We start from the raw sequence: 16,309 nt of genomic DNA, 5'->3' as shown, positions 1-16,309 counted from the left end.
CACAAAAACTAATGGTTTAAATGCTTCATTCCCATTTAGGTGGCTAAAATCCATCAAACAGGCAATGCAAGTTGCATCTGATTTGTATTTATAGATCTCTACATCATCTTATCATGTCACACCTGTCGTATTTTTTGCCACTCTTCAACTAGAACGTTCACTGCTTTTTCCTGCTGTTGTTCCAAGATTGAAAACAAACTAATAAATTACACACAGCTTTACCACTACAGCCATATTCTAAAGGTATTTACAGATACCATAACACATACCATAACAGTAGGCTAAAATGCCCAAATTGCATTGAATTCTTCATTTAAATAACCATATACATTTAGCATTTCTGTAAAATGGAACATGCACCTCTCAACTTTAGAACACAGCCTATATTTAAAGGAAACTGGGAAGGTAATAGAAGGCATTGCAAATCAATAGGTTGAATTGACAACCACAGCAGAATAAACTGGCGCTATGCCTTTAGGCCCTCCAAGACCTTTCTGATATATATTTTTTTTTTACGGCGCATCAAATTATTTAATGACAATAAGCCAATTATAGCTGCTGCATAACATATTCATCCAGGGAAGTGAGAGGGTTTCTTATGACTTAATGAGTATACCCCTAGAAGAGAACTAGGATTACAGGTAAGTAACTTATCCTTCTCTTCCAGGGGATACTAATCAATAGTCATAAGCACTGAATAATATAGCAAGCCCATCCCTTACATCTGCAGACGAATACCAAGAAGCTAATAATAATGATGAGCATTACCCAAAGTGATTCCTTAATTAGGACTGCCCCACCTGGGCATCTGCCTGGGTGTCTGAATCCAAGCCATAATGGCGAGCAAAGGTGTGCACCGATTCACATGTTGCAGCCTTACTGATCTCAGCAATGGATACATTCCTGAGAAGGGTCACAGTGGCTGCCTTACCTCCTGTAGAATGAGCCTTTGGACTACCAGGAAAGTGTTTGTTGGCTAATTGGCATGCGAAGGAGATACAAGAGACTATCCATCTCGAGATAGTTTGCTTGAAAGAAGGTAAACCTGTGCGCAAGGAACCATAATTTATGAACAAATGGGCAGACTGCCTTAATTTATTTATTTGAAAAGTTTTATAAAGCGCGAACAAAACCCAGAGGGGTATCAGAGTGCTGAACAAAAAGAAACTAATGTTGGCATGAAAAAACAGTTTGAATACAATAAAATAAGACAACATAAGAGGAACCTGAAACATAAAAGTAACCGTGGGTGCTAGATAAAGACAAGGTAGCACGTGATCAAACAGGTAAAAGCCCTACTAGACGGGGCCGTGCAGCGCACCAAGTCAAAAAAATGACAAAATACATTTCAAAACACAATGTAAAAATGATTGTCAAGCATACATTTCAACACACAAAGTAAAAATGATTGTCAAGCAAGAGAAGGAAGTGTCTAGCAAATGACATAGAGGCTATTATTGCTGATGAAGTTCATCCAAAAATAGCCATTTGACCTGTTTTTTGAATGACGCAGTCGAGGGTTGGCTCTGATCTCCGTTAAAAGAGCATTCCAAATTCTTGGAGCCAGCCTTGAGAAAATGCAATTGTAAGTTATTTTTTTGTTTAATTTAGGTGGTTTCAGTAGGAGGGTATTGGAGCTACTTAAGTTTCGACTGGAACCAAAGAGCTCAAGTTTTTTTGACAGGGAAACGGGGCTATTGAAGTGTATAGCTTTATGTGGCTATCTTAAAGCGGGTCCTTGCTTCAATGGGAAGCCAGGTAAGTTAAATTAAGACAGGAGTAATAGGATCATGCTTTCTGGAGCCTGTGATTAGTCTGGCAGAGGCATTCAGAGTAGCTCTAAGCATAGCTAACCTAGATTTAGGAAGCCCAGCTAGGGTCACCATATTCCACTCGTGAGATAACTAGCGATTGGACTGCTGACTGGATGTCCTCAGGAGGTCGGAAAGGTTTGATTTTCCTAAGGGTGTTGAGCTGATGATTGGCACTTTTAATGGTGGCACTGATCTGACCTGCCATGTTTAGGAATTTGTCCAGGGTGACACCTAACGAACAAGCGGAGTCCACCATATGCGACGGCAGTTGAGTGCTGAGTGTTTTTTTATCCAGTTTTGCATAGGGGCTGTGTGGTAACGGGGGTAATCAGGAGAAATTCTGTTTTAGGGTATTTAGTAACAGATGGCTATGCATTCGCCATTGTTGAGTTTTTTTAATGCTTTGGTTTTGTCAGGGTAAAGCTTGAGAACCCTTTTGAGATCAAGGAAATGCAAAGCCCTTTCTGGAGGTGTGGACGGGTTTTGAAAAACCATAGGTAGGTTGATAGTCTGTTTGCTATGAAAATCAGAAATAACCTTTGGTAAAAAAAACTAGGATGTGTTCTCAGAACAACACTGTTGGAATGAAAAATCAGATAAGCCTCTTTTGTACAAATTGTACATTCCTCAAAGTCGAGGAAGGTCCCAACGTTGGTAAGGGTCCAGACACCGATTGTCACCATGTGTCTTCTGCCGGCGAGGCAGAAGCCCGCTGTGTCTTTGCTGGCAGTGAATGGTGGTGCGATGGCAAGGGTCTTGGCATCGACCATTGTTGCCTTGATGACAGGGAGGTTTTCAATATCGACCAACGCTAGGTTAAAGGTGAGTCAGAGACTTGCATTGTTGACATCCACTGGTGGCCTGACAGTGAGGTTCTCGACATCAAATCATGTGGCTACTTTGTCGTCGATCTGTTGCATGCTGTCAAACAGCGTGACAGCGAGATATTAGCCTCGGTACTTGATGCTGAAGTGTGCGGCCTTGACACCAACTTCCTCTTCATTGACGGGGTTGAAGCTGAAGCTTTGACTGAGATTTTTCTACTGTTGGGTGCTTCAACGCTCCTGCATGCTGCAATGGCCATTCCGATATCGACCGTGAAGCAGATGGGGAGAACACAGGTATTTGCATCAGCGTCGATCTCCTCCCTGTCAACGATGATGGAGAACAGTGTTTTTGTTTCTTCTCTGTTCTTCCCTGGTGTCCAGGTCTTTCACGAGAGGTGAGTTCATTGAAAGGGTACACCTCACCCTTCTTCTCTCTTACAGACCATGCAGATTGATTTTTTCTCTGTGTCGCAACATTCTCCGTTTGGCAGTAGTAACATGCCTCTGGCTGATGAGAACCTGGTAAACACACAATGCAGACAGAGTGTGGATTGGATTTGGCAATCTTTTTGCCACAAGAAGGGCATTTAATAAACAAGGATAACATTTTCTGACTAAAAAATATTTACATTTAGTCAGGAAAATGGTTAAAATTACAGCACGTTCTTAAAAGCGTCGAATAAAAGCAAAACATTCAGTTTTTGGACAAAGATTATTTACAGAATTGTCAAAAACGAAGAGCTCGGGGTTCCTGGATCCTCAAAGAAGGAGCCGAAAAAAAGACCTGACCTAACTGTCACCTGTGGGGCATAATGGGATTAAGGAGGTCTTGGAGGGCTTAAAGGCACAGCACCAGTTTACTCTGTTGTGATTGTCAATGCAGCCTATTGACATACACTGCCTACTATTACCTTCTCTGTTTCCTTTTAAATAAAGGCTATGTTCTAAAGTTGAGCGGTGAATGTTCTGTGCTACAGAAATGCTAAATGTATATGGTTATTTGAAATGAAAAATTAAAAGCAATTTTTGCATTTTAGCCTATTGTGAAGTAGGCTGCATCTATATGTATGTTTAAGGGTACTTCGTACTTTTAAGTTTTCAAACATACATATAAGTAATACATTTGATATGTACTCCAGGGTTCCTGCACATGGCCAGGACTACTCAGTGCTTATGACTATTGATGAGTATCCCCTAGAAGAGAAATGGTCTTCCTGTAACACAAAGCTGATTGGTTGAATGTTTGCAAAAGCCTAAGAAGCTGCCAATCGTTTGAATTGCTTTCTTGTCCATCTTTGTATTGCTCAATAGGCCACTTCAGAAGGGAGCAGCAATATGCAAATAAGACTTTGACATTGTCTTATCAGAATCGTCCAGCCCAAATTGCATGGCCATATCCCCTCTAGATGAGAACACAAGAACTCCAGAGTTTTATTGGCTTAGTTGGGCCTCATCAAAGAGACTTATCTTGAGTACTCTGGCAGAATGAGCATGGCAGCCACAACTGGGCAAATCTATTATGCTTAGGGTGTCCCAGAGAAACACAAACATCATCTGTCCAATGCTTGCCAAAGTCTCCGTAACTGAGTAACCAGACTGCAAAAAGTCCATTCTCTTTGTTTAACAACTATCTCGCCCCAGAAAGGAACCAAATATATGCAAACCGCATTTTCTCCAGCTTCAAAAGCAACAGTACCACTCAAACTGCCAGGTCAAGCCTCCTCTAGATGGGAGCACACGGAACCAAATACTACTTCAAATAAGATGTACCCTGGCAGTTGAGTCTAACTGCTCCTACTGGTGCAGAATCAAGGCAGATTTACAAAATGTTGGCCCCTGTCTGGAGTGGCACAGTGATGATAAAAACAATGGATTTCTCAGGAAAACAGCTCAAGTGCAAAGGATATGCCCTAGCCCCTGTTGTGTGCTTCTGTGCCACATTACTTAAGGTGCACCTCTTTTGAAGACCACAAATGTACAAATAAGTGTGATGTTGTTTTTGTTCCCATTCAGAGGGGACTTAAACTGGAACTTTGGGCTGGACTATTACATTGAAACAGGCTGAGGTTAAGTTGCACAAGGTTGTTCCCTTTCCAGAGAGGCACAGTGAGCAAAAAATAAAAAATACTGAAATATGGAATATGGAATATGGTCCATAAAAATTATCAGGGACTGAGATTAATTCAAGCACCATTATTTAATTTTTTCGAAGATATGGTCATGATTTATAAAGGTAATTTATATTTTTGAGTAGTTTACTTTTGAACAAGTTTACAGCTGTTTGACTATTCACAAAATCCGAGCAGAAATTTGCTCTAAAAGTTTAACTTACACTTATTTTCAGAATAGTGAAAAGTAGTTAACTTATTCACAAGAGTACATTACAAAAACATATAGCCCCTGGATCCTTTATTTTGGAGGAGACATACAAGCTACACTTTTGGAGTAAATTAACACTTGGATTTTGTGAATGGCAGAAAATCAGAAAACATACTCAAGAGTGTGATTTACTCAACAGTGTAAGTTACCTTTGGGCCCATACTGTTGTACACAGCAAATAGTTCCAGATGCCTTGAATGTAATACAAATGGGATTAGGTTATAATTAATTATGTGCAAAAAGAGAAAACCATTAGGCGAATTGTAATATTGTGAAACCGACTACATAAAATATCATGAATTCTGAAAATAGCTGAATAAACTCTAAGTATTCTAATGTATTCTAATGAATATGCCTTTTATATAGGATTTTGGTAGGAATAGAAATAATTTGTAATTTTGCACTTATTCACAACCTTTTAGGTAATTTGATTTGTTGTTTTCAGCCTTTAAGAAGTGGCTGAAAAGAGTAGCTAAACGTCTGTTGGTTGGAGTTTCATGACAGTATGAATGAAGGATAAGGATCTGTTAATAATTTTCAGATTAAAGCTTGAATTATCCATTTCATACATTCGATTAAACACCTTGAGACTAATCACTTTTTTTACAGTCTCTATTGTATGCAATTGATTGTTACTTTTCCCAGTGCTTGAATGCTGGCTAGAATTCAGTAATACCAATCATTTTCTTATGGAAGATTTTCACAGTCAGTTGATATGTAATTGTTTCATAGGCAGATGGGACTGCAACCCCTTTTCAGGACAGAGAAGGCCAGGCCCAGTCTCGTGTCCAGTGGCAGGCATACTGTTCCATATTTGGAGCATCTCCAGAGAATGCATGATAGATTTCTTCATGAAGTGTGGAGTTTCCAGACGAAGTGTAGTTTTGCAGTAGAATCTGACGTTACCATCAAATGTTGGCATTTTATTTCTCACGAGGTTTTTCAATTACAACGTTTTCAACTCTAAGATGTTGAACACTGCAAGGAAATAAAAAGGAAAAAGTACTTATTTATTTTCTTCACATCTGGATATTTTAACTCTTCCGTGTCCAGAAAATCCAAATCCCCAATTACATCAGCCTTTTCAATTTTACATCAGATTTAACATTCCATTTTAGACACTCCATCTGCTCTGGAAGTGGTCTCATACAATATTCCCTCATATTCAGCATCTTTCTCAACTTCGGAATGAAAGCATTCCTGCAGTCCAATCACATCCAAAACACAAATCAAATTTGGCACTCACTGATATCAGCAACATCTAACAAGCTTCTCCTCGAATTTAGCACCTCCTCATATACAAGCCACTATTACAAGTCTCTTTAGATTTAAAACGTTCTTACATCTTGCGCAAACGCATCCACCTTCTATCCAGGATGCTCTTAAACATAGCCACCTTTTCCATTCCCTTTTCACACCTAATGCAACCTCACCTCCATTCACATCCAGAATTCCCAATTTATGGTATCTGCTTCACATCCAGCAACCACAACAAATTCAGCTCCCGACATCCACCACCCTATGTGAACCTGACACAGTCATCACATCCAACACCCTGTGATAAATAGCATCTTATTAGAATCACCTTCTGTATAATACTCATCGCTCTCATATTTGACACACTCCTCGTATTGATGAAATCCTGCACCCTAGTACCCTTAGATGTATCAGTGAAGTACCCACAGAAGTCACAATATGGATCGTTCGTGGTGATAAATCAAAAGGGCGAAAGTGTGGTTGCTGCAGTTAGTAAAGGGAAAATCATTCATCCTTTGGTACTGGCCTCGTCTATTAATGAACACTGCTATACTGCTGGATGGCATTCTAAACCTGATGATGGGTAGTTTTGCTGGCAGATGGAGTAGTTGAGGCTGCTACATCTTTTCGAAGTTAGTGCAGGCAGTGGTCAACGTCCCTGAACAAAAACATCTCCGTCATTCGCAGGTTCTGGTTGCCTTTTCATTCGCCAGTAGCCCTCACATTAAACACCCTGTGCTTAACTTCTACAAAGCAAAATGTATTTCAAAGGTAATTAATGGCACTGGATTGCGGTATCATGCTGCGGCAAGATCACTCGAGAAAGAACAAAAAAAGGATTTCAGGGCTATGGTTAGGTGTACACCCAGCTGCCTCAATTAGTTCCTCAAGAGGGCATCCCACATTTCGAAGACACTGTAAAATTGGTTGTGGTAATGTTGTGGATTACAATTTGGCTCCAACTCAGGGCAACAATCACATAGGAAATTCTCAGAGATTTGAGATAAAAAGGCACAATGGACCTGATGTTCAGAAATAATGAACTCTTTATCAAAATTACCTTAGCACGCTTTTCAAAGTAGGTGCATGTCCCCTAAGAACTACAAGAGGGGACTAGCAGTCACAAACTCGACGAAGCATTCTACCGCCTCCTCACAATTCATTATATACATGTGTCTAAGAATAAAATATGATCTCAATCCGGTTAAAACATATGTGTCCGGACCTATGCCTCGCTAAAAGGGTTAATGGTACCCCAAAGAGCGTAAGGGATTAAGGTGCTATCGAAGTTGCTACAATTCAGGACAAAGCAGTGTTTCAGATTACTGCTATTACATATCACTCTCACGTTTTAAGTGTTAATCAGTCAGATCTCAATCCAAATAAAACATGCGTGTTTGAATCACACCTCATTAAGAAGATAAAATAGATCTCCAAAGCATATACTGGCAGATGCATCAACGTAGCCTTTTGCTATTCCTAAATAGCGATTTTTAAGGAATCGCTATTTAGGAATAGCAAAAGCCTATGCATGTAGGAATCACTATTATTTATTTAATTATTTATTTTATTTATTTATTTTAAAGTTTTATAGAGCGCAAACTTGACCCGTGAGGGTATCAGAGCGCTTTACAGGTTCAAAGAGTAATACAGAAAGATCGGTTGACAAAATGATAGCAATACATCGGGGGACATACAGAAACAGGGGTCATATGGTAGGCAGGGGTCAAAGGGGTATGTGCAAGGAGGGAGGGGGTGAAAAGGTACATAGGAACATTTTCCAGAATAAATGATCATACATTAACACAGTGATCTTTAAAGAGTCAAGGATCACACAATAGAACAGGGTATCATTCAATAGAACGGGTATCACAAGGTAATAAGTCTCTCGGTGATTGTGGAGCAGGTTAGCCAAGGAATTTAGCCATGAGGAAGGATTTAGCCTCTTTTTTAAAGCATGCCAGGGAGTGGATACTTCTAATGTCAGGTGGGAAGGTGTTCCATATTCTTGGAGCAGACCCGGTGAAAGAGCGATTGTAGTTTTTTTTTTCTTAAAACGTGCAGCCCGGAGTAGAAAGGTATTTGCCGATCGAGAGTTTCTGCTTCCTCCGGATATCGCGAGCTTCTGTGCAAGATACGCAGGGGAGTTAGCGTGTTGGGCCTTGTGCGTGATGCATGCCAATTTGAGGTGAATCCTAGCCTCGAGAGGGAGCCAGTTCAACGCTTTCAGGTGGAGGGTGAAGTGATCAAATTTTCTAGAGCCCGTAAGTAGTCTGGCGGCTGCATTGAGGCAGGCTTTTAAAGGTGCCATAGTGATCTTGGGTAAACCAGAGAGGGTAGAGCAGCCATATTCCAACCGAGAGATTACTAAAGATTGGACTGCTAGTTTTAGGTCGGGAGCAGCTGGAAATGTTTTCAGTTTCCATAGGTAACTCAGGTGGAATCTGGCAGATTTGGCCATTGAGTTGGTGTGGTTTCGCATGTTTAGGTTGTAATCCAAGGTGATTCCCAGTGATTTGGCAGAGTCCACTATGGTCGGGGAACAGTTTAGGGCTGTGATAGCTTTGATCCAAGTCTGTATCTCAGAGTTGCTCTTGGGCGGGGAGATTAGAAGGAACTCAGTTTTGTTAGCATTGAGTTTGAGTTGGTTTGAGGCTAGCCAACGGACGGTCAACTTCAGGGCCTCATTCATGGTGAGGATCTCCGCAAGAGATGAGATTTTTATGTAGATCTGAGTATCATCAGCGTACATATGGAAGGAGATATTAGCATTGCGAAGCATTTCAGCAAGGGGTTCTAGATAGAGATTAAACAGGGTGGGGGACAACGTTGATCCTTGAGGGACTCCAACCATGACCATGGAGGAGGAGGAAAGTTCACCATTGATTAGGAATCTCTGAGATCTGTTTTGGAGGTACGAACTGAACCAGTCAAGTACTGTGCCGTCTAAACCCATCCTAAGTTTGAGGCGTTCGAGTAGCATCTCGTGGTTGACAGTATCAAAGGCCGAGGATAGATCCAGGAGGATTAGGAGACATGTTTTGTCTTGGTCCAGGGCTTGAAGAGCATCATCAACAACGTGGATCATGGTGGTTTCAGTGCTATGTCCTGGTCGGAAGCCGGATTGGCAGTCATTGAGTAGATGGAAGTTGCTGATGTGACGACTTAGCTGTATGTGAACACACTTTTCCAACACTTTTGCCAAGAGGGGAATGTTGGAGATTGGTCTAAAGTTGTTTGGGGAGGCTGGGTCCAGTGATGGCTTTTTCAGAATAGGTGGAACTTGACCTGCTTTCAGTGAGATTGGTATTGATCCCTGCCGGAGAGAGGCATTGATTATCGCGGTCAAGCAAGGAATGATGGATTTGGTAATCGTCGCAAGACAGTTCGAGAGGAGTGGGTCGTTGAAATGGTTGTTCGGGTTTAAGGAGGAGAGGATATTTGCGCCGGAGTCTTCATCGTAGGGTAAGAATTCAGACCAGTGCGCTAGGTTCTTGGGTGAGGTCAGTGTCAGTAGCAGTGATGGAGGAGGCGGATGGTCAGTGTTTGGTGGGGGGAGTGAGGCAGCTTTGAGTTCGGTATCTAAGGTTATGATTTTGTTTGCGAAAAACGAGGATAAATCTTCGGAGATGAGAGACTGGGGGTTTTCTTTCGCTGTTTTGGAAAGTTTGTTCGACTGGAGTTTGATCATCTCAAAGAGTTTGCGAGGCCTGTTCTGAGCATTTCCTAGTTCCGCGCTGAAAAACTATTTTTTTGATTTGAGGATGTTTTTGTTGTAAGCATTTCTGGCCTGGCGAAGAAGTTTCAGGTGATCTGCTGATGGGTGCTGTCTCCAGATTCTTTCGGCTTGACGGAGAGATCTTCTCTCGTCGTTGAGGGAGCCAGTGAACCATGGGTTTCTATCTTTGACTTGAGTCCTTTTCAGTTTAAGAGGGGCGAGGTCATCCAAAGTGTTCGACATCGAAACAGTGTAGTGATCATTGAGGTCACGGGCTGAGGCGATGTGGGGAGGGGGTGGGAGGTCTGATTCCTAAACATTCCTTAATTGCTACTCGCAAATTTCCAGTCGCAATTAAGGAATGCTGTCCCATTCATTCCTATGGGCCTACAGGCCCATAGGAATTTATTAGAGATTGCATGAGCAATTTGCGAGTACCAGTAGGTACTCGCAAATTGCTCATGCAATTTCAAGGGTGTCAAAATGACACCCTGTTGCACCCCCTGAAATTGATCTATGCACATATGTTGCACACACACATGTCCTAAGGGCATGTGTGTGCGCAACATGAAACTTTGAAAAATGCACAAAAGTGCTTTCTTCAAAGTTTTAGCAAATTACCATGAAGTCCAACTTCATGGTAATTTTCTCCCCCTATTAGCGAATTCGCTATTTTTTTTACTTTCATGCATTGCATTTAAGGAATCTCAATTTGGGATTCCTTAAATGCAATCGCAATTTAAGGAATCTCAATTTAGAGATTCCTTAAATTGCGATTTTTGCATTTGGGATGATGCATCCCAAATGCAAAAATACCGGGAGCAAAGGGGCAGATTCTGAGAACCTGCCCATTTGCTCCCGGTATTTACTTTGATGCATATGGGCAGATTCTGAGAATCTGCCCATTTGCTCCCGGTATTTACTTTGATGCATATGCCTGAAAATAAGTAAGGGGCTATCAGAATTTATGCCTCTAGAATCACAGCCACATTTTAAACTACTTCCATTAACAGTAAGGCTAGTCTAAGGTCTAAATCCTGCATGTCCGGGCACGAGCCTCGCTAAAGGGATGTGTAACACCCTAAAGTGCATACAGTAAATAAAGTGCTATCTAAACTACTGCATTGCATATCAGAGGTGCATTTCATGTCAACTCCTGCTTTCACAGTTCATGATTCCACATATAAAACTAGTCCCCGTCAATTTAAGGTTTGCTTAACTAGGTTCGAGCCTCATGAAAGAGGTGTTGGATCAGAAAAGATGTGGTTATTGTATATATCACGATGGACACTGTTGTTCAATGCCTTCCCAAACCCCTCTAAACATTTCACAAATCTTCCTTGGATTCCACTGGATCTGCTGAAGGAATGCCCTCTGACTGGAAATGAGGTTTTAAAAGTGCCTGCCTTTATTTAAAAAAAGAAAAAGGAGGGCAGATAGAGGCAATGTGCAGCATTGTTTTGTTACAGGTTTGAAAGTCAGCAGCCTTCCTAGCCTGTATCGGATATTTTTTTTTACATTTTAACATGTACTGACAGGCAAACATTTGTCACCGGTTGGTGCCCTACTTTGGTATAATTGTTTAAATGCAACCAGGCATGCGAGCATGAAGCCACTTTTTGTTTATCGGCTAACTATGATATCTGTTGCACAACTTTGATAATTATCCTTTTTAAAATTGGCGATGGTAGTGGGGGTTGCCCACAGTGCAGCTGCCTGAAGGTTCTTGACTGATTGACCATGATAGGTCTGGGCTGCAGAGTGGCTGCCAAATTAGATATCTGTAGCCAACGTTGGTTTTCCAATGTGTTAGTTCAAGCCGTACATAGCTAAAAGCATATTGTCAAAAAGGCTGTTTGTCTTCCCAGGACGTGACTGTACAGGCTGAATTCTAACCGACTTAGTGCTCGGGAGACATGCTTTGGAAGGCGAACAACCCTTTTATAAGTGCTCACTACTAATTTATACAGCATATACAGCAGGTGGGATCCGCTTCCATACATGACCTCAGATCCACAAGCTACAGAGACAATAACTTAGCATGGATCACCTTCATTGGGAGTCAAGAGAGGGTCCGCAGAGCTTTTTGGAGAGCTTGAGGAATGCATGGAGCAGGGTGGCTGCTTATGACTTTATAGCCTCCTTATGAGATTGAAAGATTCCACAATTATTTATTTGTACTTATTTATAAAGTTTTGTGTAGCGCGATTATGACCCTAGCCTAGTGGGTATTAGAGCGCTTTACAACAAAAGGGAAGGTAGGGTATAATTGAGCTAACTAAACTAGTCACATATATGAAGAAAGAACACAACATTGAGAATAAACAGAATACTAAGCTTGATTTGTATAGGTAGTCGGCGATGAAGAGGTCAGGCATCATAAAAGAGTAAAAGGTATGGTTACAACCAATAAACACCGAGGTGTTATCTTAGGGCAAAAACTTGTTCGTCAGAAATTATTTTGCTTCTTTTTTGAAGGATGAGGTAGATGAGATTAGGCAAACATTCAGTGGCAGAAAGTTCCATATCTTAAGTGCAACAACAGAGAAAGCTGTATAGCCCGTTTCTTTTTTAACGGAAACATTGGGGTTTCAGAAGCAGGGAGCTTGCGCTTCGCGAAGGTCTGCCAACCCACGATTTTTTAGCTTTTGAGGCAAACATCTGGGGTATTGAAGCGTAGGGCTCAATGAGTCACGAACACAATCTTTAGTTGAATTCGTGCCTCATATGGGAGCCAGTACAGGGACTTTAGAGTCGGGGAAATGTGATTATTTCTTTTTGGTGACAAGCCTTGCAGCTGTGTTAAGGGAGGCCCTTAGATGGGCCAACCTGTATCTAGGTAGGCCACATATTGTGGCACTACTGTAGTCCAGTCTGGGCAACACAAGAGCTTGAACCGCATGCTTGAGGTCATCCTGTGGGAGGTAAGGTTTAAGTTTCTTTAGAATGCTTGTTAGACCTGGCATCATTGGCATGAGTATCTCCTCCATTTTTTCTGTTTGCCTCCTCTGTTTACGATGTTTTTGCTGGTATATTGCTTTGGGCACTGTGCCACTGCTGATCAGTGCCACAGTGCAAGTGCTCCCTATGTGAAATTGTTGTATTGTTTGACTTCCATGTTTGGCTTATTTGGTTTACTGTCAGTCCCTAGTAGAGTGCACCAGGAGTGCCAGGGCTTGTAAATACAAATGCTGCTAGTGGGCTTGCAGCACATGTTGTGCCACCCACAAGAGCGGCCTAGTAAAAGTATGTCTGAAGGTCTACCATTGCTAGACCACGTGCATTCTGACTGTCACGAGGACTGCGCAAGTACACCTACTTGCCAGTCCCTAAACCTTCCCTTAACTTCATGTTAGTCACCCCTATGGTAGGCCCACGGGCAGGGTGCATTGTAAGCATAGGGTAGGACAAGCCTGACAAGGTTGGCATGTCCTAATAGTGAATTACAGCCATATTCGTTTTTCACTATTGTAAGGTAACCTGCTCTCCATAAGTTAGAATGGGCTGCCAGGATTATTAATGCTATAATCCTAGCGGGCTCGGGGAGCATGGTGCAATGTCGAGTTTGGTATCGCTGAACTCAGGGTTTAATAACGCATCCGTTTGGGTGGATGGTTTTTAGACTCTGTGTTTGAAAATAGCATTTTTAGAAAGTAGCTATTTTCTGGTCTAACTGTCTACCGGTCTCTGCTGGTTCTGATGTGCGTGTGACAGGAGCTGGGTGGCTCCAGAGGTCTGAATGAGTCAGTGTGGGATGAGTGGGGCATTTGCATTGAGAGTAGGGGAAGAGTAGCTCCTGATAGCCTGCCCTGCCTGATACAATGCTGGCTCCGCCCCCCTGCCAGGCGACTGATGACTCTGTGCCTGCCAGGGACTTTGTAAATGTAAATGTAAATGTACAGGGATTTATATAGCGCAAATCACCGAGCGGTTTCTAAGCGCTTGCTTAGGGAACCCGTCCTGGTATTCCCCTGTGAGATAACCCCGGCAGGGTATCCGCAAGGTGAAAGCCAGGCATCCCGCCGCGAGGGGCCAATGTGGAGATTAAGCAAGCTATTGCCCAGAGTCGCAGAGTGTGAACCCATGAATCGAGTAGGCACCGGAGCGAGAATTGTCGAGTCCATGGACATTTTAGGACTCAAGACCCCGCCGAGCCGGGAATTGAACCCTGGTCCCGGGCTGACCTCAGCTTCCAGGTCTGCCTCCTCTACCCAGTGAGCCACACTTCTCCACAGACTTTCCTGGCCCCACCTCCTGCCAGGCAGCTGATGGCCCTGCCCCTGCCAGTGACAATGCTGGCTCCGCTCCTGCTGGGCGGCTGAAGACTCTGCCCTGCACAGTGAATAGGCCAGGTGCCTCGGCCTGGCAACACCCACAACAAACCCAAGATGGGGGGAAATTCCCCTGCCTGGACAAAGGGATCAAAGCCAAAAAGGGGTATAAGAGAAGGACCTCTGAACCAAGAATTTAGATCACTTCTGACAAGGAAACCTGAACCAAGGACAAGAAGCCTGCTGATCTAAGGACTGTCTACCCCTTCTGCCAGAGTGCTGTTTGTTGGGGGAATCCTGCAGTTGCTTCTTTATTTTTGCCAAGGAACCAGGAGAGAGGAACTGAGTGTGTACTCTCAAGCTTGCTAAGAAAATCTCAAAGGGCTGGAAGAAGTGCCAGCCTCGTGTTGAAGTCACAGGGTCAAAGGACTTCATTTGTTTGCTGAAAGTGCTTGTTGCTGGAACCTGAAATCCAGCACCTCTGAAGAATCCAGCAATCTCGACGCCGACGGACGCCGCCGAATCCAGCTCGACATCGTGAGTAACGGCTCCAGTGTCCCGCACCTTCGACGCCGCCCGCCGGGCCCGATCGACGCCAGTAGCGACGCCAGTGAGTAGCGAGTTCGGCTCCAGCTCCAAGTGACCCTGTGTCGACGCCGCCGCTGATCGTATCGACCTCGAGCCCTCTCGACGCCGTGAGCGCTGCTCACTCTTGCAACATCGACATCGACGACGCCGTATCCTGCTTCATCTCGTGAGCGCTGCTCCCGCCTGACTTTGGTCGACGCCGCTGCAGATCGCCCCTACTCCGAGGCCCGATCGACGCCGAAGACGCGACGCCGGACATCTCGACGCCGCTGATCATCGAGTGCTTCACTTTTCCAAGGTACTGTGTTGTTGGGGTCTGTGCGACTCCGGGCTCGACGTAGCGCTCCTCGCGGTCGACGCCGAACCTTTGGATTAACTTTGCCTCGACGTCTTGTAACTCCCGTGTGGGTTACATTGTTGCCAAGAACTGTGTTTTAAAGAAGAAGAGTTGCTTTTGTTACTAAAGACTTTGTGCTAAGAAGAAACTACGCTTGAACTATTATTTTTCCTTCTAAGAGTATTTATTAAGACTGTGGTATATTTTGTCGTTATTTGGTCTTGTGCTAAGCCTTATATAAAAATCCTTATTTTTATAATACTACTGTGTCGTGTCCATTTGTAGTGTATTCACTGTATTACTGTATGTGGTCATAAATGCTTAACGCACTGCCTCTGAGATAAGCCTGTCTGCTTTGCCAAGCTACCAAGGGGGTGAGCAGGGGTTATCTAAGTGTGTGATCCCCTTGCCCTGACTAGAAAAGGTGTGTCCCTATTTGTCAGAAGTGTATACCTCTGCCAACTAGAGACAGCCGCTTCTAACATTGGTGGGTCAGCGGTGAGGATTTGAACTTTGCATTTATGACCCATGTGCAGTGATTAGTGTGCGCTACATAGTGAAAGCAGACCATAGCGCAGCCACAATCTGTTTTGGTTGGATATCCTATTTTTGTTCTCCGCTTTCCTGAAGCTTGATTTTTGAAACTGCCAGTTTTGACCATGAGTGATGCCGGAGTCACTACCCCTGTTGTTGTTGTGGAGGAGTTTGATAGGAGTAAGATAAAGGATTACAAGTTACAGCAGCTGAAATCCTTTTGCAAGCAATTTAAAGTTCCTACAACAGGCCTCAAAGTTAAGGAAGAATATCTCAAAGCATTGAAGGCCTGGTTAGAGGCCAGAGATCCCTCTGATCCGGTGGTGGTACCGACAGGGGAAGGGGAGGAGGAGGTGCCAGTGAATGGGCCTACATCCCCTCCTGGCAGCAGTGTTTCCTCCAAAGGTCTTTCTCCTGAAGAAAGAGACGAAAGGGCGAAGGAGCGAGCATACAACATGGAAATGGCAAAACTTAAGATAAATGGGCAGTTGGAGATAGAGAATGCAAGAGGCAGGAGAGAAGCTGATATGGAGATCAAAAGATTGGAGTTTGAAAGAGAGAAGTTAGCTTTGGAGCGTGATACC

General features: G+C 43.2%; 1 protein-coding gene across 1 annotated transcript in view; it reads right to left on the bottom strand.

Annotated features, from left to right (window-relative positions):
* Positions 1-1,593: 1,593 nt before the first annotated feature.
* Positions 1,594-16,309, bottom strand: part of LOC144823830 (uromodulin-like) — a 288,380-nt gene continuing 273,664 nt past the window's right edge. Inside the window, exon 4 of the mRNA XM_078682691.1 lies at positions 1,594-5,998. Coding sequence (XP_078538817.1) covers positions 5,984-5,998 — 15 coding nt within the window. The 3' untranslated portion in view covers positions 1,594-5,983. The remainder of the gene's footprint in view (positions 5,999-16,309) is intronic.

Source organism: Lissotriton helveticus, chromosome 3_1 (genome assembly GCF_964261635.1).
Source record: "Lissotriton helveticus chromosome 3_1, aLisHel1.1, whole genome shotgun sequence".
NCBI lineage: Eukaryota > Metazoa > Chordata > Amphibia > Caudata > Salamandridae > Lissotriton > Lissotriton helveticus.
This window is presented reverse-complemented; position numbering and strand designations above follow the sequence as displayed.